At 54.7% G+C, this 21,997-nt stretch overlaps 1 protein-coding gene across 1 annotated transcript in view; it reads left to right on the top strand.

Moving 5' to 3' along the window:
- The first annotated feature begins 6,534 nt into the window (after nt 1–6,534).
- CACNG4 (calcium voltage-gated channel auxiliary subunit gamma 4) overlaps nt 6,535–21,997 on the top strand; it is a 60,028-nt gene continuing 44,565 nt past the window's right edge. The window contains exon 1 of the mRNA XM_044745689.2: nt 6,535–7,011. Within this exon, the coding sequence (XP_044601624.1) occupies nt 6,792–7,011 (220 nt within the window). The 5' untranslated portion in view covers nt 6,535–6,791. The remainder of the gene's footprint in view (nt 7,012–21,997) is intronic.

Below are 21,997 nucleotides of genomic sequence, written 5' to 3'. Positions count from 1 at the left end.
CAGATCTCACAGCAGCTCTACTCTGGGTGCTGCTCTGCCACGGCTGAGGAGGGATGCGGGACTTGCCTTGGCTCTGCTCCCACCCCACTGGCTGCCTCCGGCCCGGCTCTCTGGCCACGAGAAGATTTCTAAGAGAGTTTTGGCAACATACAGCGATGATTTTAATAACGTCTTTGTCATCCACAAGATCCACATTCACAGGTTCCCAGAGGACAAAGCGAACCAACAGAGAGGGCCCCACTGAGGAAAATCCAACATTTCTGGACTGGATGAGTTGATGAGCGACGTTCTAGCTGCACATAGAGGGAGCTTGAGTCTGGTGAAGCCAGTGACTGCTGGCAGATAAGGATACTGAGTACCATAAACTTAACTGCTAGGAAATATTAACGAGCAAGAAAATAAAAGCTACCATTTATTTAGTACATATTTAAATCAAAATTATAAGCTGGGGTTCTGGAACCCAAACGCAGAGGTTCAAAATCAGGCTCCCTCTGCCACAACCCTTAACGAGTGATTTGCCTTCTCTGTGCCTTCACTGCCTCTTTGGTAAAATGAGACCAACAATAGCACCTGTCTCAACGAGTTTGGGGAAAACCAAACGAGTGATACACGGTAAAGCATTTAGAACGGAGCCTGGTGATGGTGAAGGGCTCAGCAGACATCAGCTACTAGCATTGTTGTGCCGATGCGTTGCCTGAGCTTCTTGAATTTGCAAAACAACCCCACGAGGCAGGTGCTTGGTTCCCCATTTTACCAGGGCCCAGAGAGGTGCAGTCACTAGTCCAAAGCCACACAGCTGCAAACGGCAGAGCAGGACTGGAAACCTGGGTCAACCTGAATCTAATGACCTTCCCTTTCCACCTTACGAAAAGGCCTTGGAAGGAAAAGCAGTGAAGACTCAGTGGCTCTTCAATAACAAGGAGAACGGGAATATAATAGAGGAGGCAGAGTGCGGATATTCAATTGATATCCACGATTCAGAAAGACATCTGCAGGGCAAAGCAAGCCCTCCCACCCAGGAGCAAGCACAGCTCCAAGAGGGCCGCCAGGAGCCTCGGCCCCTTCCCCCGGCAGGCAGCCAGCAGCCGAGAGCCATGGGAAGCAGGAGATGAAAAGGGAGGTGCGGTTCAGAAGGCGAATCTGGCTATATCCTCCTGGAACCAAACCTTTCATTCGGCAGCCGGGTACTTTGCAGCAAAGTTCCGCATGGAAGGCTGCCTTTTCTTCGAGCTCCTGCACCAGGCTGTTATATTTTAGGAATTAAAAGCTCTGCTTTGGTCAAAGCGCAAGTGATACCCGTTAGTTGCAGAACGCGCCGTCATTGACCATCTTCCCCACCCCATTTTCAGACGTTTCCGCCTCCTGGGCTGCCGGTTTCTTCCTTGGAGTGTGATCTCAACCCTCTGAGGGGCGGCTCGGTTTCAGAGGCCGGCTGTGGACAAAGGAGCCTCTCGGCCTGTTTGTCCTGTCGAGTGTTTTAAAAAGGATGTTCTCAGAATAACCGCCTAACTATCCAGCGTGCTGGGCCGGAAGCTTTGGCCAAGGCAGGCCGTTAATATCAATGTGCTCATCACTGGGGCTGGTTCTGGAACAGATTCTAGCGGGGGAGACGGCCCAGCACGGCGACCGAGCGCAGCCCCTAATGGGATCTCGTTTGAAAACATGCAGGTCTGGAACAAGCCCACACGGACTTCACTCCCAGTTCACTGTTTTGTTTGCTGTTTAACACTGACAGCAGGGCGCTGCGTTTTCCTCCTACGACAATGAACGGAAAACGCCCAGGAGAGGGGGCCAGCCGGAGGCCAGAGCTGTCTCAAAGATGCTACCAGGCCGGGAATCAAGGGCTGGCCCTCTGCCCTCCACTCTGGCCAGAACCAAGACAGGAGCTGTGAGTGGGAGCCAGGAGGGAGAGGGGGAGGGTGGGCTCCTAAGGCTGGTGGCTTCCAGTGCCTGCCATCAGCCCAGCTCACCCCTACTTTCCCAGGAAAGGTGGAGCCTGCTCCACCCTCCTGGGCTGCAGGGGACAACCCTTTCCTGACCTCTCCCCTTTGCCACCCCTGCCGCTCCCCTCCCCCACCCCCCACTCTGACAGTCATTTGAACCTGATCTCATCTGGATGCACACATGAAGAAGGAGCCAGGGAGGAAGCAGATGTCAGCAGAGGGCCTTTGAACCTTCGCACCCTCTGGGGCATGGGGTGCAGGGTAGTAGCTGACAGGGCCTGGCTGTGCTCCAGGCAGAGCTGGGTTCAAATCCCAGCTCGGTCATTTATTCTGTTTAGCTGCAGGTTCATCTTCTACAAGATGGGTGTAAAGGCACCCACCTCATACAACTGTTGTCATGATGAAGTGAAAGGATGCTCACAGAATGACTGGCAGGCAGAGGGCACTCATTAGATGCTGCTTCCCTTCCCTCCGCACTGCCAGGGGCTGGCCTGGCATGGAGACAGTGAGGGTGCCACCGCTCTATTGTGGCAGAGCTGAAAAGGAACGCTGCATATCCAGCCCCGATCACCTTGAATGGGATAGAAGTGATAAGCAAATGAAATGGAATAAACTTGAATACGTAAAGCCAAGTAGCATTTTCTGCACTCTCCCTCAAAGGAACCTACTGAAATATTGAAGGAAAAGAAAAAAGTCATTCTTACAGTGTGCATGATCTGATGGAGGGGAGGCTGTCAGTGTCAGGATCTGGAGGCATTCTTCCTGGATTCCGAGGAGCTTGCAGATAAGCCTCCACACTGAGCCAAGCCCCGGAACCTTCTAAGACTCATCCCCAACCCTTTGCTATAGAAACTCAAAATCATTCTTTATGTCTATTCACCCGAGATATCTCCCAGGCTCCCCAAATCCCCCTATTAAAGCCTTCTGAAATCAGCAGAACCATCTGCTTGGGGCATGGAAATGAGATATTACAAAAAGTTGCCACACAGAGGTCACTATTTCCAGAGGACAAAGAGAGGAAAACAAAGCTTTCAATAAAGGCTTTGGGAGCCGCCACAGAAAGCGACCGTGTTCCCCTAGCCGGTGGAGGGCCTCTCCCTTCCTTCTCCCTGCGGCTGCAAATGCAACCTCCCCGGCAGCTTTGACATGCACGTTACGCAGCGTGAGCAGCCTGATACGGTATTCCTCTCCCACAGCCAGCACCCGGCTGCTTCAACCTGGAGTTGGGGTTGGGTGGGTTCTGAGTTCATTAAAGCTCTGTCTTCACAGCCAAAGTAAAGTGAAGAATTGTGGTAATTACCCAAATGAGCTGGTGAGGGGGAAAGAAACCACTTTGGAGGACTGGTCTACACACGTCCACATTCTCAGCTCTCCAGAAGGCAATGGTATGTATGATGACTTGTCCCCTCCGCCTATAGTAAAACTTATACCGAGTGGCTCCTGGGGGGAAGATGCCAAGCATCCAGCCTCTCCAGAACAAGACCAATCCGGAGCCTCCTCCTGAGCAAGCAAAGGACGTCTCCCTCCCTCAGCTCTGGAAATGTCACATGGGAGAAACTCCAGGGACCTCAGGCAGCAGTTAAATACTGCCATTTAGAGTTCTCTAATCCAGCTGAGCAGAAATTTCCAGATTTAAATTGTGCTCACCCAGGCATGATGAATGGTCTCAGACAGCCTTGAGTTTGCTCCAGCTCCCTTCTCTGGCGGTCAAGTCCTTATTTGACTCCACAGGCTACACCCTCACAATCTCAGGACTACGCACGGTCGTCAGTTGGGGGTCCACAGATAGAAAGGCACACCGCTAGCCCCCACTGGGGCCCCTGTGCCTGAATTAACAGGTAAGAATAACACCACAGTCAAGCGGTACTTGAGAAGGGCAAAGAGGCCATTTAGTGTCCTTGAAAAACTCTGGCCTTGAAGTCATCCGGATCTGAGCTGGGATCTTCCAGGTGTGAGACCCGAGCGAGTTACTCGACTTCTCTGCATCTCGGATTCCCCAGGTGTTGTAAGGGGGGATGATGGTGAGAATTACCAGAAAATGTAACATACAACCCCTAGACAGCGTCCAAAAAAATGACAGAAAAGGAAGCATTTGCCTCTCCTTCCACAAAGGACTTGCAAGGGTCCCTCAAAACAACGCTGAAAGGTGGACTGGACACGTGTCTTTCCCCCAGGTGGTTGTGGTTTATCCGAGATCACCCTTCTTGTTCGTTGTGGAGCCAGCACAAGATGGCGACTGTCTTGGCTCCTAATCCAGTGCTCTCTCAACTCTCCCACACGCTCCTCTGAGAGTGGAGGGGTGGGAACTGGTCGAACAGGGCTCTGATGAATGAAGATTTCTGTTCTGTCTCCATGGGATTAATGTGAGGATCCTTGCTTGGAGGAGGGCCCCCCCCAGCCACGTGTCATCTGCCTGACCTAAGAGGAGATGGAGGGAAGCTATTCGCTCCCCACCCCCTCACCCCTCCCTGAAGATCAGAACCATTCATCTTGCTTTCATTTCTTTCCCTCAAAGTCCCTGAAGAAGGCTGCAAGCAGGACAGGGTGGAGGGGATGTCCCCAAGTGACCCGGGAGCTGGCTCAGGATGACATTTTCACATCACGTTTCATGGAGCCCTAGACCCACAGAGGTGCTCTGGGGGCTGCAGGGGTCGTGCGGGTGGGTGAGAACAGGTCCTCTGGGCCCCCTGTTCACCCAGAGCCATGCCAGCTCTTATCTACCGGGCTGACTGACAGGAAACCTGGTTTATTTACGCCGGGCTTCTGTTTAAGATTAATTGGAAGCAAAGATTTACTCCTAAAAAAGAAAAAAGCAAGATAAGCTTGAGATCCACCTTTTTCAGAGCTTCTGAGAACAGAACCCAGAATTTCTCCTTGTGAATATTAGGGACAGAGGTGGGCAGCACTGTTTGGAGCCAGAGCAAGCCTTCTCATACCTGGTGCACACCGTCAGGCACACACTGGGCACCTGCTGTGTGCAGAACCCCGGACCAGGTGGCAGGCGGGTGAAAGGAAAATAGAGGTGATGACTCTTGCCCTTTGAGACTTTGAGGAAGCAGAACAGACACCCAAGAGGCAGGAGGAGGGGCCCACAAGTGCTCTTTAATGCAGCCAGTCTGGTCCTTGGGCTATATTATCCTGGAATTTTTTCCTCTTCTTTTTGTATGCTCTATTTCCCCCAATCAGACTATAATTTTCCAGGGGGCAAGAAATACCTCTCACTCAGCAAATATTTCCTAAGCACTTGTACACGTCAGCTATGGGAAAGGCTCACAGTCTTGTGAGAGAGCCAGCAGTAACTCCAGCACGGGGTAATTCCTTTCCTCTGGGTAGTGGGGGCCAGGTAAGGTGCCACAAAGGAGGGGATATTTAAGCTACATCTTGCGAGAAGAATAGCAGCTCTCCACATATCTCTTTCACTTTCCCGGGGGTCCAGTGCTGCATCACACAGCACGCCCATCAGGGAGGCCAACAACAGGAGCTTTGGGGAGGCACGAAGTGAAGGCATGCTGGACACCCAGGTGCCGGTCTCTGAGGGCCTCTTGGAAGGAAGAGTTTGGAGCTGGGTTTTGAAGGAGGAGGAGCCGGGATTGGCTGCGAGGAGAGGGAGTGTGTCCAGGTTGGGATCATGCCAGGAGCAAAGGCAATTAAGTGAAGCCAGCAGGGCTGGAGGCAGAGGCTGGCGATCAAGGGGAGGAGGTGAGGGAAAGCCAGTTAAGCTCGAGTAGAGCGAAAGGCAAAAAGAAAGAAAGGTATTGAAGAGGGAGCTGGGAGAAAGAGGGAAGCAGCCGGGGGCCGGGAGGTTTGAATCTAGTACAATTGGTGTTCGGGACTCGCAGTAATAAACCATCAGAAACGTAATAATGGAGGAGAGCCCCAGTTTCAATCACAGCTTGACCATTCCTTATAAAACAGATCCTGTGTTCCTCCCCAAGGACCTCGGGCTGACATCTCCCTTCTCCCTCAGCCCCAAAGTCTGGGTGCTCCCAGGCCCTGCGGGGCATCTGGAGGAGCTGCCGCTGGGCGCAGAGCCACCTGGGTGTGGGAGGAGGGTGGCCGGGGCCTGGCTTGGCCTGCAATGTCTCCCAGCTGTGACCCACATCTGGGGCTTCTGGAAATCTGACCTGAACACTCCCACTCCCACACTCACGCCTATACATTCATCTTCAGGAAAAGGCACGGATACGTACACGGGGAAAAGAGGGACACCGCACACACACACTCTCCACATATGGAAGAGTCCCCAGGGCCGTCTAAGAGGAGCTGAGTGTCCTGGGTTGGGTAAGTGAGCCGGCTGGAAACGCGGTTTCCCTTCAGTCCTCCTGGGGAACCCGTGCCCCGGCTTCCTTCGCTCTAATAACGTGAATGAACCCTGAGAGAGGAGGAGAGAGCGCGCGCGAGCGCGGAGAGAGGAGGGGAGAGAAAATCCTGGCTCGGGGAGAGCGAGAGATCGGGGCGCACACCCGGTGGTGGGGGGCCGCGGCGCGAGGGGCGGCGCCGCGAGGAGCGGGGCGCGGGCCCGGAGCGCGGCGGCGCGGAGGGCGCGGGGCGGAGGCGCGGGCCGCGCGGGGAGGGCGGGCCGAGAGGGAGGAGCCCCCGGCCGCCGCCGCCAGCCCGCCTGGCGGCCCGCGCAGCCCTCACTCGCCGCCGCGCCTCGGAGTTTGAGCCCCGGCGCGGCCGGAGCGCAGGCACGCCCGGGGCGCCGGGTCGGAGCGCGCAGCGCGGCGCCGCCCCCCGGCCCTCGGCCCCCCAGCCCGGGCGCCCCCGGAGCGGCGCGCGGAGGGAGGGAGGAGGGCGGGCGGGCGCGGCGGGCCGGGCCGGCGGGCGGCGGACTATGAGGCGCCCACCATGGTGCGATGCGACCGCGGGCTGCAGATGCTGCTGACCACGGCCGGAGCCTTCGCCGCCTTCTCGCTCATGGCCATCGCCATCGGCACCGACTACTGGCTCTACTCCAGCGCGCACATCTGCAACGGCACCAACCTGACCATGGACGACGGGCCCCCGCCCCGCCGCGCCCGCGGCGACCTCACCCACTCGGGGCTGTGGCGGGTATGCTGCATCGAAGGTACGGCCGACCCCGGCACCCCCACCCCCGACACACCACACACACGCGCGCGCGCGCACACACACACACTCCGCCCGAGCGGCAGCCGGAAAGGGGGTGGGCGCGGCACTGGCTCCGCGCGAGACACAAAGGAGCCGGAGCGAGCGGGCGGGTCCTCTCGCGGCCAGCTGTACACCAGCTCGGGGTCCCTCCCGCCTGGGGAGCCCCCCCAACACACCGATCCCACAAACTCTCCACTCGCAGCCGCACACCCCCTCGCTCACAGACACAATGAAACACACCTAAACTCACACGCGCGCGCGCTCTGCCGGAGACGGAGCGATCCCGAGGGGCCGCGCCGGCGCCCCCGGGGGAGGTGGAGGCTGGCGAGGGGGCGGGAGGCTGGGGTTGGGGGGAGCGGACGGCAGAGGAGGGGAGGGGGGAGGGGGAGGGGTTGCTTGGCAACCGGTGTCTGTGCGATTGCTATGGGAACTGGCCATCCTGGGGCGGGGCCGGCCGGGGGCGGGGAGCGCCGGGGCCGCTCCGCTCGAGCTCCAGGCCCCAGCCGACGGGTGGGGGTGGGGGCTGGGCTTTGAGCGGGTCTGGGGGATCGGGGTCGCCTGAGCCTGACGCCACGAGACCCTGCTCCGCCGCCTATTCTTCCACGGGGCCACGGGCCTGCTCCTCCCTGCTCGGTGGGGAGGGGAGTGGAGTGACACCGAGTCTCCCCCCTGACTAGGGCAGCGAGCCTTGCGTCGTGGTCCCTCGGCCGGGAGGCTGCGCGAGACCTTGGCGGGGAACTGGGTGCGCAGGGGCGACTGGCAGACCCGTAAAGCCCTGAGGGGGGCGTGGCCGCCCCGTGGTGGCAGGAGGAGCGAGCCGCTGCGACCCCGGGATACGCGGGATGCGCGAGGAGGCCGAGTACCAGGTGTTGCGAGGTTGGAATGCCTCTAGGGGCCTGTGGAGACCGCTCCCTCTGCGGGAGGGGCCCGGACCCCTCGAAGGGCGAAATGCGCCGACTTCAGCGCCTCCCGCCCGCCCAGCTGCGGAACTTGAACTAACAGGTGGCTGTAGAGGGGCCGTCTGGTCCCAGCCAGGTCGTGGATGGGTCTGCCGCTTGGTCTTGGCTTTCAGATCGGAGACAGGATGGGGGGGGTGTTGGCCGAGCGTTCCTTTCAAAAATCCTTGGACAGAGTTCGCTCTTTCTTTTTCTGTAACCTTTTCCCGCGTGTGAACCCCGCCCCTCCGTTGTTCGGGAAGCTCTCCCACACACCTAGCCCTTCTTACCGCAGTTACAGCCCCTGCAAATAGTTCAGCGTGGTTGGATCCTGGTGGAGGTTGGTAGGGAGCTCTTAAAAAGATGGCCCTTTTCTGGCCGCGTTTGGAGTCATCTAGAAAGAGGCTTTGTAAAACTGGGTCGGCTTGGCGAGGTCGAAGTTGCCCCCTTGCCCCCCTGCCTAGATGGGGGCAGATGCCCGTTCTCATCTGGAATGCTGCCTGCCTCTGCCCTCCACATCCTCTTCCAAATGAAGCTGCTTTGCCCTTTGCAGTTTGGAGCTGAGTGCCAGGGCTAAGTGGAGTCTTCGAGGAGAGGGAGTGTGCAATCAATAGTTTGGGAAACACAGCCACACAAAAGATTGGTGGGCCCACGATCGCACCCTCCTCTTTTCTTTTGAAAAACATCGTTTTTGGTGTGCAGTTGCTCAGATCACGAACACCTACTCCTCTCATCTGGAGAATGTACCCGCGTCACGACCTGCCATGGCACCTGAGTTAGACACAGAGCAGGGGCTGCAGGGCCCCCCCGTTCCATCTCACAGGCCCCACTGGGCAAGGCACAGTAAGTCGTGCCACCCAAAGGCACTCGTGGACCCAGGCCCTTCCAGTTTCCCAGTGGAAATTGGAACTAACTCCTCCACGCCGGCAAGCCTGGCCTCTGCAGAGTGGCTCGAATGCCTCCTTTATTAATTCCTCATCCTAATTAGGATTGATGCTGCACTTAGCATCTTGCCAGCTGCCTCAAGCCGTTTGCACTCGGTGTTCATCAAGAGAGCCCCAAGCTGATCTGGGCAGCTGGCTCCGCTGGCAGAGGGAGGATGGGGAATTGCCATCTGGGAGACTTCACCGAAAGAACTGGGCTGCCTCTGTCACCCCCCAGAGCTCAGGGGTTCTGAGGGCCAAAGTGGGCCACATCCGAGGGCCGGAACATCCTTAGACCAACTCAGGGCTGGGAGAGCTGGTTCAGGATTCCTTGTCTTGGCTAGAATCATCATGACAGTTCCTCAGCCTGGGTGGAAACTGCCAGCTTATCTCATAAAAGCACATCGCAGAGTCCGACAGCCTCTGACATCTCTGATGCCTCCACTTGAGACCCAGACAGCACATTGACCCCGGGCCACTCCCTGGGGTCATGGTCACCTCAGTGCTCGCTTTTGTGTGTAAAATGCATTATTTCCACCTGTTCTGTAGCAAAGTGCCCCAAAGCATTACATAGAAAAAAAAAAAGAAAAGAAAAGCTCAAAGCTCTGAGCTGAAACTGAAGAAATACTGCAGCAGGCAGCTAATAAAGCACCGGGTGTGGTGGCCAGACTTTGAAGGGTTTGCTGGCTACTGGCAAACAGCGGATTCAGTTTCCTGGTTGTTTCCCATAACTGATGTTGCCGGGCCATGACAGCCCAGCCCTCTGTGTACTTAAGGCATCCACACAGCCTGGCAGGCTGACAGCACCCCAGCCTCCTCCTTACCCCCAAAGCTGGGTCTCCCCCTCTGGCCCTGTATTGGACAAGTGTCAAAATGCTCAAGTGCACAGAGCCTTGTGCGTGTTTCCACATGGCATGCTCAGGGCAGCCGTGAGAGGGCACTGCCATCGCCCCCATCTGCAGATGGGGAACAGAGGCCCAGAGAGGGTAAGGGACTTGCCCAGAGGCACCCAGGTAGGAGGCTGCAGGGCCAGATTTGAGCCTTTGTCTCACTACAAAGCTCTTCCCACCATGTCATCCTGCCCTTTCCCAAACAGCTTCTGGGTTGCCATTAAAAATAGAACCAAGTACTTGACTACCCGGTGGAGCCCAGCTCTGAGGCTGGGCTGGCGGCAGCATGAAGGCATTTAGAAATGAGGATGTACAACTGATACACAAATTGCATAACACATACCTTTCTCTTCCCTTCTCTTCTCTCCTCTCTTCTCTTCTCATTGCTGTCTCTCTCTGTGTTTCTGTCCCTCTGTCTCTCCTCTTCCACTATGTTCTGGACTAGCCTGTCCCCACCACCATCAACCATCTGCTCCCTCCCTCACCAAGACCCCTACTCGCTCTTTCTTTGTATCATTGGAGACACTCACCCAAGGCTGAGGATGGAGGAAAGCAGTAATGAATCCTTGTGGACTTTTCGGTCAAAGGTGTCACCAACCAACATTTGTTCAGTCTCTGATGCATTTTGCAAGGGGGCAAGGCGTGGAATATAAACAGCATTATGGAGCATGCAGTACGTGCCAGGACAAAAGGCCTGAGGAAAACACGAGGGAGAGGGAGAGACACTGGGCCCAGAGGGCAGCAGCTCATGACAGCGTGCCGAAGCCCCCATGCCCACCGTTAGCTCTGGAGCATTCAGTGGTGCTGCCGGAGGACAGGGTCCACAAGAGACCCAGTCGCTGTGCTGCCATCAAGAGGGCTCTGGGCCCAAAATGAACGGTCCTGGCAAAGCTCAGCCTCAGCAGCGCCCGCCCCTCACATTGCCCCCATGTCACTCGTAGATGAAGCCTTAAAATGGCAGCCTTGATGCCAGGGGTGGCCCCTGTCCTGCTTTGTGCCAGCTCTGTCCTGGCCACTGGCGGAGGAAGGTGTGGAGAGATTCTGGACCCTGATTGTGAGAGGACCTTTGGTGCTGACGACGTTCGCCTCCCTCCCCAGGCGGCATCTCTCCCACCTGTGCTCCCAGGTAGAAAGAAACTGTGAGTACCGCACCCCTCCCTGGGGGAGGCAGAGGTCTGCTCAGGCTGCCCACACCCTGCCCAGGTGCCCGGGAGGGGGGATGGCTCACCCTTCCAGCACATCTGGAACCCTTTCACAGCAGGACAGCTGGGCGGCTCTGCCTTAAACTACGCCCTCGACATGGGACCCCGCTGAACATGATTCAGAGAGGTTCTGATCCAAACAAGGCCCTTTCCCCAGCTGCAGGCCAGGCACTGGGCTGGGAACCTTTCCTGTCTGTGTTTGCTTTCGTTTTCTCTTGCAGTAATCCCCAGGCAGCCTGTCCAATCAGGCCTGGGTGGGGGACAGCATCCAGAGCGGCCTCCCTCCCCACAGCGCTGGCTCGTCCCCTCACCCGTGGGCCCTCCTTTCCCCTGGCCTTAATAACAACAGCCGTCACTTACTGAAGACCTTCCCGCAGGACTTACATTAGTTCATGTAATTGCCAACAACACTTCAAGGTAAATATTAATTATCTGCCTTTAATAGGTGTTGAAAATGAGGCTTAGGATGGCCTCAGCTCCTGAGCCCAGGGATGCTTTCTGCTGTCAAGATCTCAGCTGAGGTCAAACAGATGAGCCCGGACTCCCACCCACCGGCCAGGGGATGTCTTTTGTTTGAACCACACAGATTTGGGAAGGGGCCCGTAAAAGGGTTATAGTAGCTCGGGCTGCCATAACAAATATGACAGACTGTGTGCCTTAAACAACAGACATTTATTTCTCACGATTCTGGAAGCTGGACGTCCAAGATCAAGGTGCCAGCAGATTCGGTTCCTGGTGAGAGCCCGCTTCCTGGCTTACAGATGGCTGCCTTCGAGCTGTGTCCTCACATGGCAGAAAGCTAGCTCTCTGGTCTCTTCTTATAAGGGCACTAATCGCATCATGAGGACCCCACCCTCATGACCTCATCTAAAACTAGTCACCTCCCAAAGGTCCCACCTCCAAATACCATCACATTGAGGGGTTAGAGCTTCAGCATATGAATTGAGTGGGTCAGGGGGCAAACATTCAGCCTGTAACAGGGATGTTCTCCCTTCCTGTCCCTGCTCCAAGACGGGTGCTCACTCTCTAATCATTCAGGAAGGGGCCCTGGCCGTCCTTTCTTGTGTCTACCTTCCCTTAATGCCCTGCTCTGTCTCTTCCCTATCCCCTGTTCTTCACTCCCTCCTCTCTTCTTGTAGGAAAAAACCACCTCCTTTTAACTGGAGCCAGCTGACTTAGTGAGGAGAAGCTGGAGGTCTTGGTGGACCCCAACCTGAGGTCTGACTTGATGGCCCCACCACAGAACCAGCTTTGGAGGAACCCCATGCCGGGAGTTTCAGAAAGGCACAGTAGGAAACCAGCAGCTCTTTAAAATAAATCTTCTGTGTCAGTCTCCACAGATGGCTGAGACTGTGGGAATTTCCAGGACGTAGTCATGGGAGCACAGAGTAGGAAGGCAACTTAGGTCATGGGATCCAGGGTCTCAGAGCTGAGGGAGGCAAAGAACCCAGCACAGCCAAACGGGAGCTGTGGAAGAGACCCTGCCGGGCCTCTGTCTCTTCATCTGAAAGTGGGGCCTGGCTGATCTGGAACGTTCCTCCCACCTCTGACTTTCTGCCACACAAGCTTGAGAGAGCCGCCGCCCACAGCTTCAGGTTGAACCAGGTTCATCGTGGCCTCGTCGTGGGCACATAGGAAGGGAGGTTCTCCAGCTGGAAGAGCTTTTGAGATTACTTAGTTCAGTGGCTCCCAACCTTTTTTTTCTGCTGAGACACACACGTAAGGGATATAAATCATCTGCCTGCTGGGCATGCTTCTATTCATTCGTTCATTTGTTTGTTCATTCGTTCGTTCGTGCATTCATTCATTCAATGCATGCACACTGAGCACTTACTCTGTGTCAGACGTGAGGCTCTGGGACACAGCCGTGGACAGGACAGATGTGGCCCCTGCTTCCCTGGAGCTGACACTTCCAGGTACTGGTGAGGGTCATGACGAAGACAGAGCAGGAGGCCATGCTGGGAGAAGCTGAGAAGGGCTGCTTTCGGTCGAGGGGGCCGGAGAGAGCTGTCAGAGAAGGACTGGAGGAAGACCTTCCAGGAAGAGAAAAAGGCAAGCCAATGCCCTGAGGCAGGAAGGAGCCTGGTGAGGATGGAGGAGATGGAGCGAGGAGCAGGTCAGAGGGGTGGGCGGGGCTCCGTCACTGCGTGGGGATCCAGGAGAGGCTTTGCAGTCACAATCAGGAGCATGCTTTATTTCACGTGGCATCGGTGCTTTTGTGGGGTTTTGAGCAGGGGACTAAAGTGATCTGATTTATGTTTTTAGAAGACCCTCAGGCTGCATGTGGAGACTGGAGATTCCAGAAGGCAGGGGAGGCCACCAGGAGACCAGTCTGGACATGGTTGCAGGCACCAGACTGGAGTCCTGGGGCCAAATGCCAGCAGCAGCAGAGATGGGGAGCAGAGGAGGGAAGGATGCAGGGGAAGAGGAGGTGAGGACTCAAGCCTGACTCTCTGGATTTGGGGCCACGGCAGCTGGAGAGGTAGTGGGGTCACGTTCAAATGGAGAAGATGGGGGAAGGAGCAGGATTGGGAAAGGAATTCAAGCATGTACCCATGAGGGCTCCCAGATTTTGACACTACTGCCCACCACCCCTATAGCCAAGAGTGGTGCCAGAAAGGACCGTAGACCATAACTCAGGAGAGCCCAATAACTCATATAGGCCCAAGTGTTATGGGATCATCATCAGTTGCCCCTCATGACAGGGCAGCATTTCTCACCCTCAGGACTATTGACATTTTGGGCTGGGTCACTCGTTGTTGTGGGGGCTGACCTGTGCATTGTAGGATGTTAAGCCCCATCTCTGGCTTCTACTCACTAGAAGCCAGTAGCATCCCCCTGCAATACCAAGTTGTGACAACCAAAAATATCTCCAAACATTGCCAAATGTCCCCTGGGTGTGTGTGGAGGGGAGCAAAATCGCCCCCGAGTAGAGAACCTCTACTCTAAGGGAAACCTCATTTAGGTGGGGGGCAGAGCAGACCTGGTTCCTGGTAGCTAGTAGGAACACCACTCATTTCTCTTTCCTTCTCGAAAACACATGGAAGGCAAGTGTGGGGAGCATCTCTCTTAATGGGGTGACCAGGCCTCTGCTTTAAGTGACTGGAACTGGTGCCTGGTTCCATTCCTTTCTTAAGAGTAATGAACTGCAGGTGACCCAGCTCACCCTGCCTGTGACACCCCAGCATGTGTCCACAGTGGGGATGAGAAAGCTGATGTGGCCTGATTTTTACACTCAGCAAGCAAAGGACACTCAAGTCTGGAGGGTCAAAGTGACTTACCTAAGGTCCCACAGCTCGTTAGTAACAGATCTGGGGGCAGAAGCGGGTGTGGGGGCTGCCCAGTTAGGTCTGTGTTGGCCCAGCCTCCCCTTGGGCGGGCACCTGAGCAAAGGTTGGGTAACAAGCAGCCCCCGCAGCTCGGGGTAAGCAGCAATAAATGAAGGGAACGCATGCCCTCCGGGCCTTTCTCTGCCTCAGCTCATCACCTCCATCTTGGTTAATCCCTAAACACACACTCGGAGAGGCCGCCCCTGTCCTCTGACAAGGACCTTCGCCCGTGAGTACGTGTGTGCGCGCGCCTGTGTGCACGGCCACCTCTCCTGGGAGCAGCTTCAAAAAGAGAACAGAGTGGTTTGAACGCCCAGGGATGGGCCAGGCAGGGCCCGCCCAGGGCCACCCCCGAGCCCCGACAGTTCTTGCTCTTCACCCCCGGGGGCTCTGGGAAGTGCTGCATGAGACCATCTTTTCTGAACTGCAAGTCAGGGCAGGGTACCAGATGAAGGGCAGTTTTTTCTAAGGCATCAATTTCTTCATATGAAAAACTTTTCGTAGCTGTGAAAATGCCATCACCTGATTTTACTCTGTTTAGTTCTTCTCCAACCAAAAAAGAAAGGAAGGAACGAAGGGACAAGATAAATAATGAAATAGATCAGGGACTGGGAGGGAAGTAAAAATAAAAGTAGGAAAATAGGATGAGTTTAACTGGTTGAGTCTGGTTAGGGCCCCAAATGCCTGCTGCAAAGGCCAATTGTGCTGTTAGAGGCCGGCCACACGCTTGTCGCTGAGCTTCCTGGACACTGGGACAAAGAGAAGAACATGACCAGATAAAAGGTTGACAATGCACATATAATAAAAGGAATTATTGCTCAAGAGAAGCCTAGCTGTTTCTGAGACAGAGGCCTGGAGGAAATGTACTCCGTGTCTCCTTACAGAGAGGGGTTTTATCAGCTAGAATGGACTCTGGAGAAGGCAGCGTGGGGTCAAGGAAGGAGGAAACGTTTGGGGAAAGAAGAGTTGAGTTCAAATCCCAGTTTGCCAGGTAGCTGTGTAGCTTTGGGCAGGTTACTTAACCTCTCTGAGTTGTTCACATGTCTGGAAAATGGAATGATGAGGCAGCAAATGTGAAAGGACCCAGCACACACCTACAGAGTGAGCGTTCCTCAAATGGGGTGCTTGTTCAGAGAACGCTGGGTAGAACTGGGACTGCCCCTAGCCTTTGTATTCCACCAGGTCCTGAGTGCAGATGAAGAGCGGGATGAGGAAACGGCTGCCAGCCTCCAGCACTCAGGAGCTGTGAGGGAGGCCTGAAGGTCATCCATCGCCGGGTGGCCATCTGGGCAGGGCCGGACATCCTTGCCCCTTTGCATTTCCAGGGCTCCCAGATGTCTCTGCTGTGGCAGGATGGGGCTAGGGTCCAGAAGACGCTCTGAGTGAAGCTCTGGGGTCTTTGCAAAGCAGATGGTACCTCCTCTGGGAGACCACGGGCTCCCTGCTGGCTGGAGGACAGCGTGGTGGGACTTCACACTTAGCCATCCTGGCCTGGGCGTCGGGCCTCCTCCGCCTGCCCTCCCACTTCCCTGGAGCCAGGAAGGGACACGGGAGCCTCCCTCTTGGGGTGCTGGAGCCAGAGCTGTGCTTGGGTCAGAAGAGTCCTCTGATAATAAATGATTATTTATTGACTTTGCTCCCCGCTAAAGGTTGTAAGAGAAAACACACGCAAAATAACCCTCATGGTGCCTGGCATCTTCTAGATATTCAAGATGGGATTGCCTTCTCCCCCATTTCCATGTTTCTTGAACCTTAGAAGTTTTCCCAGAAGAAATAAGTCGCCCAACCTTCACAGCCGAGCTGAGCGAGGACACAGCTCAGCTCCCTGGCCTCCAGGGTCTGGGAATGAAGAAGCTGAGCCTCCCCTGGGATGTTCGGGCCAGTGAGAACATGGCACTGTTTCATCACCTCTCAGAGCCAGAACTGCTCTGAATGGCTTCTGTGAACCATAAAATCAGACCCTGAGGGCTCTCAATTAGGAGATGAAATAGGGTCTAGCACCAAGGCAGCGCCTGAGGTGGTGATGGCAGCCACCCAGGCCATGTGTCCCCTCATCCCATTTCCTGGCAGGCACTGGGGCTACAGCTGTGACCTCCAGTGTCACGGGATAAGGGCTGTGATAAAGGAGGACAGGGTGCCAGAATGTGGAAACATTGGGATGGGAGTCGGGAGACCTGTGGCCTGGTCCTAATTCCGCCACTAACCGTCTGGACAGTCATCTGCTTATCCCTTAACCTCCCAGAGCCTCAGTTTGCTTGGCTGTCAAATTGGCAAATGATGCCTCTTCTTGCCCTATCCTTCTCATCCCTCCCTCCATCCTCCCCTCCATTCTCCTTCATCCCTCCCTCCATCCTTCCTCCCTCTATATCACTCCCTCCTCTCTCCCTCGATCCCTCCATCCTCCCTTCTCTCTCCATCCTTCCTCCCTCCTCTCTCCTTCTGTCCCTCCATCCTCCATCCTTCCCTCCCATCTCTTCTTCCTCCTCCTCCCTCCCCCGCTTCTTGCTCCTCCCTCCCTCTTCCCTCCATCCTCCATCTGTCCTCCCTCTATCCCTATGTCCTCCCCCTCCCTCCCAGGGTAGTGTGAATATCCAATGAGGCGATGCTTGGGAACGTGCTGTGAAGAGCACAGTGGCCATGCTCCCACAGAGGCACTGCAGAGGGACAGCACTTCAGGCTCGCTTTCTTGGAAACACTGTGGGCTTGGCCTCTCTTCACCCCGACACCTCAGCAAGGACCTGCATTGTTGGCATCCCCACATGGCGGATGTGCTGCTGGCTAGTGTGGTTTCGCCTCAAGAGAATCAGCCCACTCCCTCCCCCACCCACTCAGTCATTAGTTCACCTGTCCAGCAAACACTGAGAGGCTGCTCTGTGCCCGGCACCGTGCTGGCTGCCGCAGAGACAAGATAAAGACCCCTTTCCTGCGACATCCCCTCTGGATTCCTTACAGCCCTCGCAGTGCTGCGGGCTCCACCTCCAGAATCTCCCACGGCCCTCCCCCCAGTGCTCTCCACCTCCCTCCCAGCCTCTGTCACCTCTCATCTGGATGCCCCAAGTTGTGTCCTGACTGATCTCCCCACTCCCTGTCCTGCCACCCAGTGCTAGCCCTTCCCATGCAGCGAGAAAGATCTTGTGAAAATGTAAATCAGGGGCTGACCTGGTGGCACAGCGGTTAAGTTTGCGCACTCTGCTTTGGCCGCCCGGGGTTCACAGGTTCGGGTCCTGGGTGTGGACCGATGCACTGCTTATCAAGCCATGCTGTAGCAGGCATCCCACATATAAAGTAGAGGAAGATGGGCACGGATGTGAGCTCAGGGCCAGTCTTCCTCAAAAAAATATGTATATATATATATAAATCAGATCACATTATTTCTCACCTCGATACCCTTCAACAGGACCACATCCCACGAGTGTTAGAGTGAGGCTCCTTCCCTGATCTACAGAGCCCCACGATGGAGCCCCGCACACCTCTCTGACATCCCTCACCAGGCTTCACTGTCCAGAACAGGGTCAGGGAAGGTGATATCTGAACGAAGTCCGTGTGGTGGTCAATAGGAGAGGGGCCAGGGACAGGGACCGTGGTCAAAGAGATCTGCGTTTGAATCCTGCTCTACCCTGTATTAGCTCTGTGACCTTGGGCAAATTCCTTAGCTTCTCTGAGCCTCAGTTTTCTCATCTGTAAAATGGAGATATAATGGTAGACCCCCCCCCCAATGCGATAGAGCGATTCCCCAAGACATAGAACCAAGGAAGAGTGGTCTGGGGATGGGGGGACAGGAGACCTTGGCTTCAGATGGCCTGAGTGCCCAGGGCTGGGGGACCCCCTCCCTGCAGGGCTGAGGCAGGGCTGGCCTGGAGACACGGATGTGGAAGTCACCTGCTGGATGGAGGGAAACAACTCCCCCTGTGATGAGATATCAGGCTGTGATTGTTGAACCCCAGGCCTTCTGTTCCCCCCTGGGACAAATGGCACTGTGGTATTTGTATTTTCTCAACCAAAATTTTAGGTAAAGCAGCAGTGACAGATTTTCTCTTGTCATAGGTATGAGAGACAATATAAAAGGTGTTATTGAGATCCTGAAATGTTGGCACCCTAGGTTTTGCCGGGGGAGGTGGCAGAGTGTTGGGGGGAAGATCCAGAAAATTGAAAATCAAGACTGCCCTAGAAAAATCCAGACCCCAGGAACAGGTCGTGTGCAAAGGATGTGAAATGACCGGTGTCACTAAGGCCATATCCACAGCCTGAGCCTTGTGCAGTTGGACCTGGCACATCATTTAATGCTCTACTGCCACCATCTTGAAATTCTTAATCATTTTTGAACAAGAGGGCTCATGTTTTCATTTTGCACCGGACCCCAAAAATTATGTAGCCAGGCCTGGGTGTCCTGTTCTGCCCTGAGAAAAGACTTTGATTAGAGAAAGAGCGGGACGGGGAAGTGGGCACTGGAGGAAAGGTGGTACTGGAGGATCATGAGGTTGCACAGAAATTGGTGACTGGCGTGGGGAGCAGAGGCGGGTGCTAGAACCAGACCTCACCTCTCTCTTATTTTTCCAAGGGCCACCAGAAACACTACCCAAGGCCAGGGGCTGCCTCGGAGAGCAGTGTTCCTTAAAATTCTATCATTGTTAAGCACTTATGGGGCACCTGCTGAATGCCTAGCTTCATGCTGGGCACTGTGGGCACAGAAAGCCCTCAGGGAACTTACTCTCTGGTTCTGGGGAACTGTCAGGAGAGAAGACGGGCAGCGTGATACCACGCAGGTGTGGGGAGAGCGTCAGAACACACCTGGATGTCAATGCCTCCTCCTGGGGGCTCCAACAAGACCTGTCTCATAGGGTCGCCAGGAGGGTCAGGTGGAAAATCCGTGCAGGGTTCTGCGTACGTGGGCCCCAGGACAGACTTGAAATACACGGTGCGGGTATGAGCGGTGTCTTGGAGAGGAAGTAGGAGGAGGTGGTGGAGATGGTGGTGGAAGCTGAAATCCTGGAGTGAGTCTGCATCTGAACCCAGGATCTGTCTCCTACTAGCTGTGGGAGCCTCAGCCAGTCATCTCACCTCCTTTGAGCCTCAGTTGCTTTCTCTGCAAAATGAGGGTATCATCCACACCTACCGTGCAGATTTGCTGGCAGGAGCTGGCGTGTGATAAGTCAGTGCTTAGCTTGGGGCTGGAATAAAGTGTCCGGTGCCTGGTAGTTATTCTCATTTACTAACCCAAAGACGGCCCTGCGCGGGGGCGCTAGGAAAGGGACCCACAGCGAGCCTGGGTCTCGGGGGAATGGAGTCTTTGGCTCACCCCAGCCCCCAGACCAAACTGCAAGCTGAGAAAAGAGCGTGGATCCCCGAAGACTCGCCGAGGACATCTCAGGACACCAGGCTCCCTTCCAGGGGCCGGACAGCGCGGCCAAGGCCGTGTCACCAGCTCGTCTTTGCCGTGCGGTGGGGGAGGTCGCCCGCGCCCGCTTCCGGCGCTCTGAAAAGCCCCGATAACAAGCGCACATTGACGGCCGGTTCCCCAGGGCGAGCGTGCTGCTCCCGGCTCGCATCTGAGCCCTCGCCCGAGACATTTTCTCGCTTCAGCAGTTTGGCATGTCATACAAAGGGGCTCTGATTTTTCCTGATGTCCAACTCCTCTTGCATGAAAAATAGCTTTTGTTGTCTTTCTGCCCACGGATTCCTGTGCGTGAGTCAAGGCCAGATGCCTGGTGGGCGGAGAGTCCCCATTTGCTTAATGGTTTGGAGGGTCTCCCTTCTTCCACCTGGGAGACCACTGGGGGCCCCAGGCCAGTGGCCCTGAGGTTCAGTCTTTCTGAGAGTTGCCTGCTGGCCCCTGGCCTGACCCGGACCTTCCCACTGTCAGCTCCTCTTTGCACCTGGTGGCTGTTTTTGATGTGTCCCAAGGGTCTTTGTTTGGGTTGCTACCACTCACACGGTCCCCTCCATCACCACAGCCACGCAGCCAACCGGTGGGTCCCCTTCTCTCAGTGTCCTCTGAAAGCCGCATCATTTATTCTTTCCCATCCCTGGTCCTTGTGCCCCGTCTCTTCCCTCTTCTTTCTCGCTTGTACTTCTAATTATTTCTCCCCTTTTCCTTTCTAGTCTACCATCTTTAAACCATACAAGCCATCTCCTACTTCCTGGTCATGGCCAACTTTTGAAACTTCTTGAGGTATTTACTAGATAAAAATGTATTCTTTTAACTCTGTGATTATTAGGAGGGTTATTAAACACGGAGAGAATCCTATTAAATAGCAAATTGAGTGAGTCACAAACCCACAGCTGTGGAACCTCTAAAGGTCATCTGGTACAAAAGAGATGTGAATATGGCTCCGGCTGTTCTGTGAAGGCAGAAAACAAGATTGGAAGGAAATTCACCAAAATGGTAAAATGGTGATCATGGGAAATATGAAGGGTTTATTCTATCTCCTTTTGTCTTTTTCAAATTTTCTATTATGTTGAGGGAAAAAAAATATATATATAAACCTGATCTTTAAACTCAAAAAGCACCGCGCCAGTGCCCAGTCCTCAGACAGGTGAATTGATGCTCATTCAGTATTGACAGTGTTTGTTCCCTTTATTCTTAAATGCGTCCGGGAACACACTCAGTCACCTTTTGTCAGTGTTTCATTACAGGCACCCCTGACGTATAAGCAAATTGATTCCTGGATGAAAGCCTTTGCAAGCCGTCCACAGTGGAATCTTTATTTCCTGTAAGCACAATTTACACACTGGTTTTCCATTCCTAGAAATCCATCTCATACAATAAAAGTGCCCCAACTGACCACAAAAGTAAGTGTAAAGAAAGTAAAACCCAGATATATGCTCTTACAGACTTTTATCACACATGTAAAACTAAGCACTTAGTATAAAAGCTGTGTCACGAAATGTTCCTTTGGGGGAATTTTTCTGCCTCAGCCAGACTGGCCAAGGTTTCTTAAAATATGAATCCAGTGAAGTTTGAACAGAAGATGCTTTTTTCCCTGAAAAATCTCCCCGTGGCTAGTTTAAGCATGCCTCGTTGCACCGAAAAATCCTCAGACGCTCTCAAGTAAAGGGTTCTTCCGTCTCAAAATTTTTCCATTGCCCATTCCATTTGTGTAAATTCTTTAGAAAACATCTTTGCATGGCACATACTGGAGGAGAGGCGGTTCCACTGTGACTCATACCGCCACTGTAACCATCCCTTGCTCTCTGTGTCAGGGAGTCAGCTTACCCTTCAAAGGCCCGCGGATGCGGAGGTTATCAGCGTCCGTGAGTCCTCGTTGCCAGGTGCTTATTAATGCCGCTTTTAGCCGCGCCAGCGGGCTTAGTTAAGAGAAAGAGGGAGTGAATGCAGAGGGAGGCAGACAGTGAGGTCCGAAGCTCAGCAGTCTGCAGCTGAGATGTCCAGTACGTGGACTAGAAAGTTCTTCGTTGATTCTCCTCAAAATTGCTGTGCCTTAATGGTAATATCTTTTCCTTCTTGTTCGGTCGTTCCTGGAGCTGAAAACAAAGCTCTTACTTCGGCCCTCAAAAGCCCTTTATATTCTCAGAAGTGGTGCTTTTCTCCTCCTTTAGTCTCCCCAGCTCTGGAGGATTGGCAAGGAAATCTACCTGGTTTTTTGGTTTTTGTTTTTAAACCCGGTTGCTTTCTCTACACCGTTTCTGGCTTTCAGTCAACAAGCCC

This window comes from Equus asinus, chromosome 13 (genome assembly GCF_041296235.1).
Source record: "Equus asinus isolate D_3611 breed Donkey chromosome 13, EquAss-T2T_v2, whole genome shotgun sequence".
NCBI classification, from domain to species: domain Eukaryota; kingdom Metazoa; phylum Chordata; class Mammalia; order Perissodactyla; family Equidae; genus Equus; species Equus asinus.
Note: the sequence above shows the minus strand (reverse complement) of the source record. Positions and strands in the feature narration are given on the sequence as shown.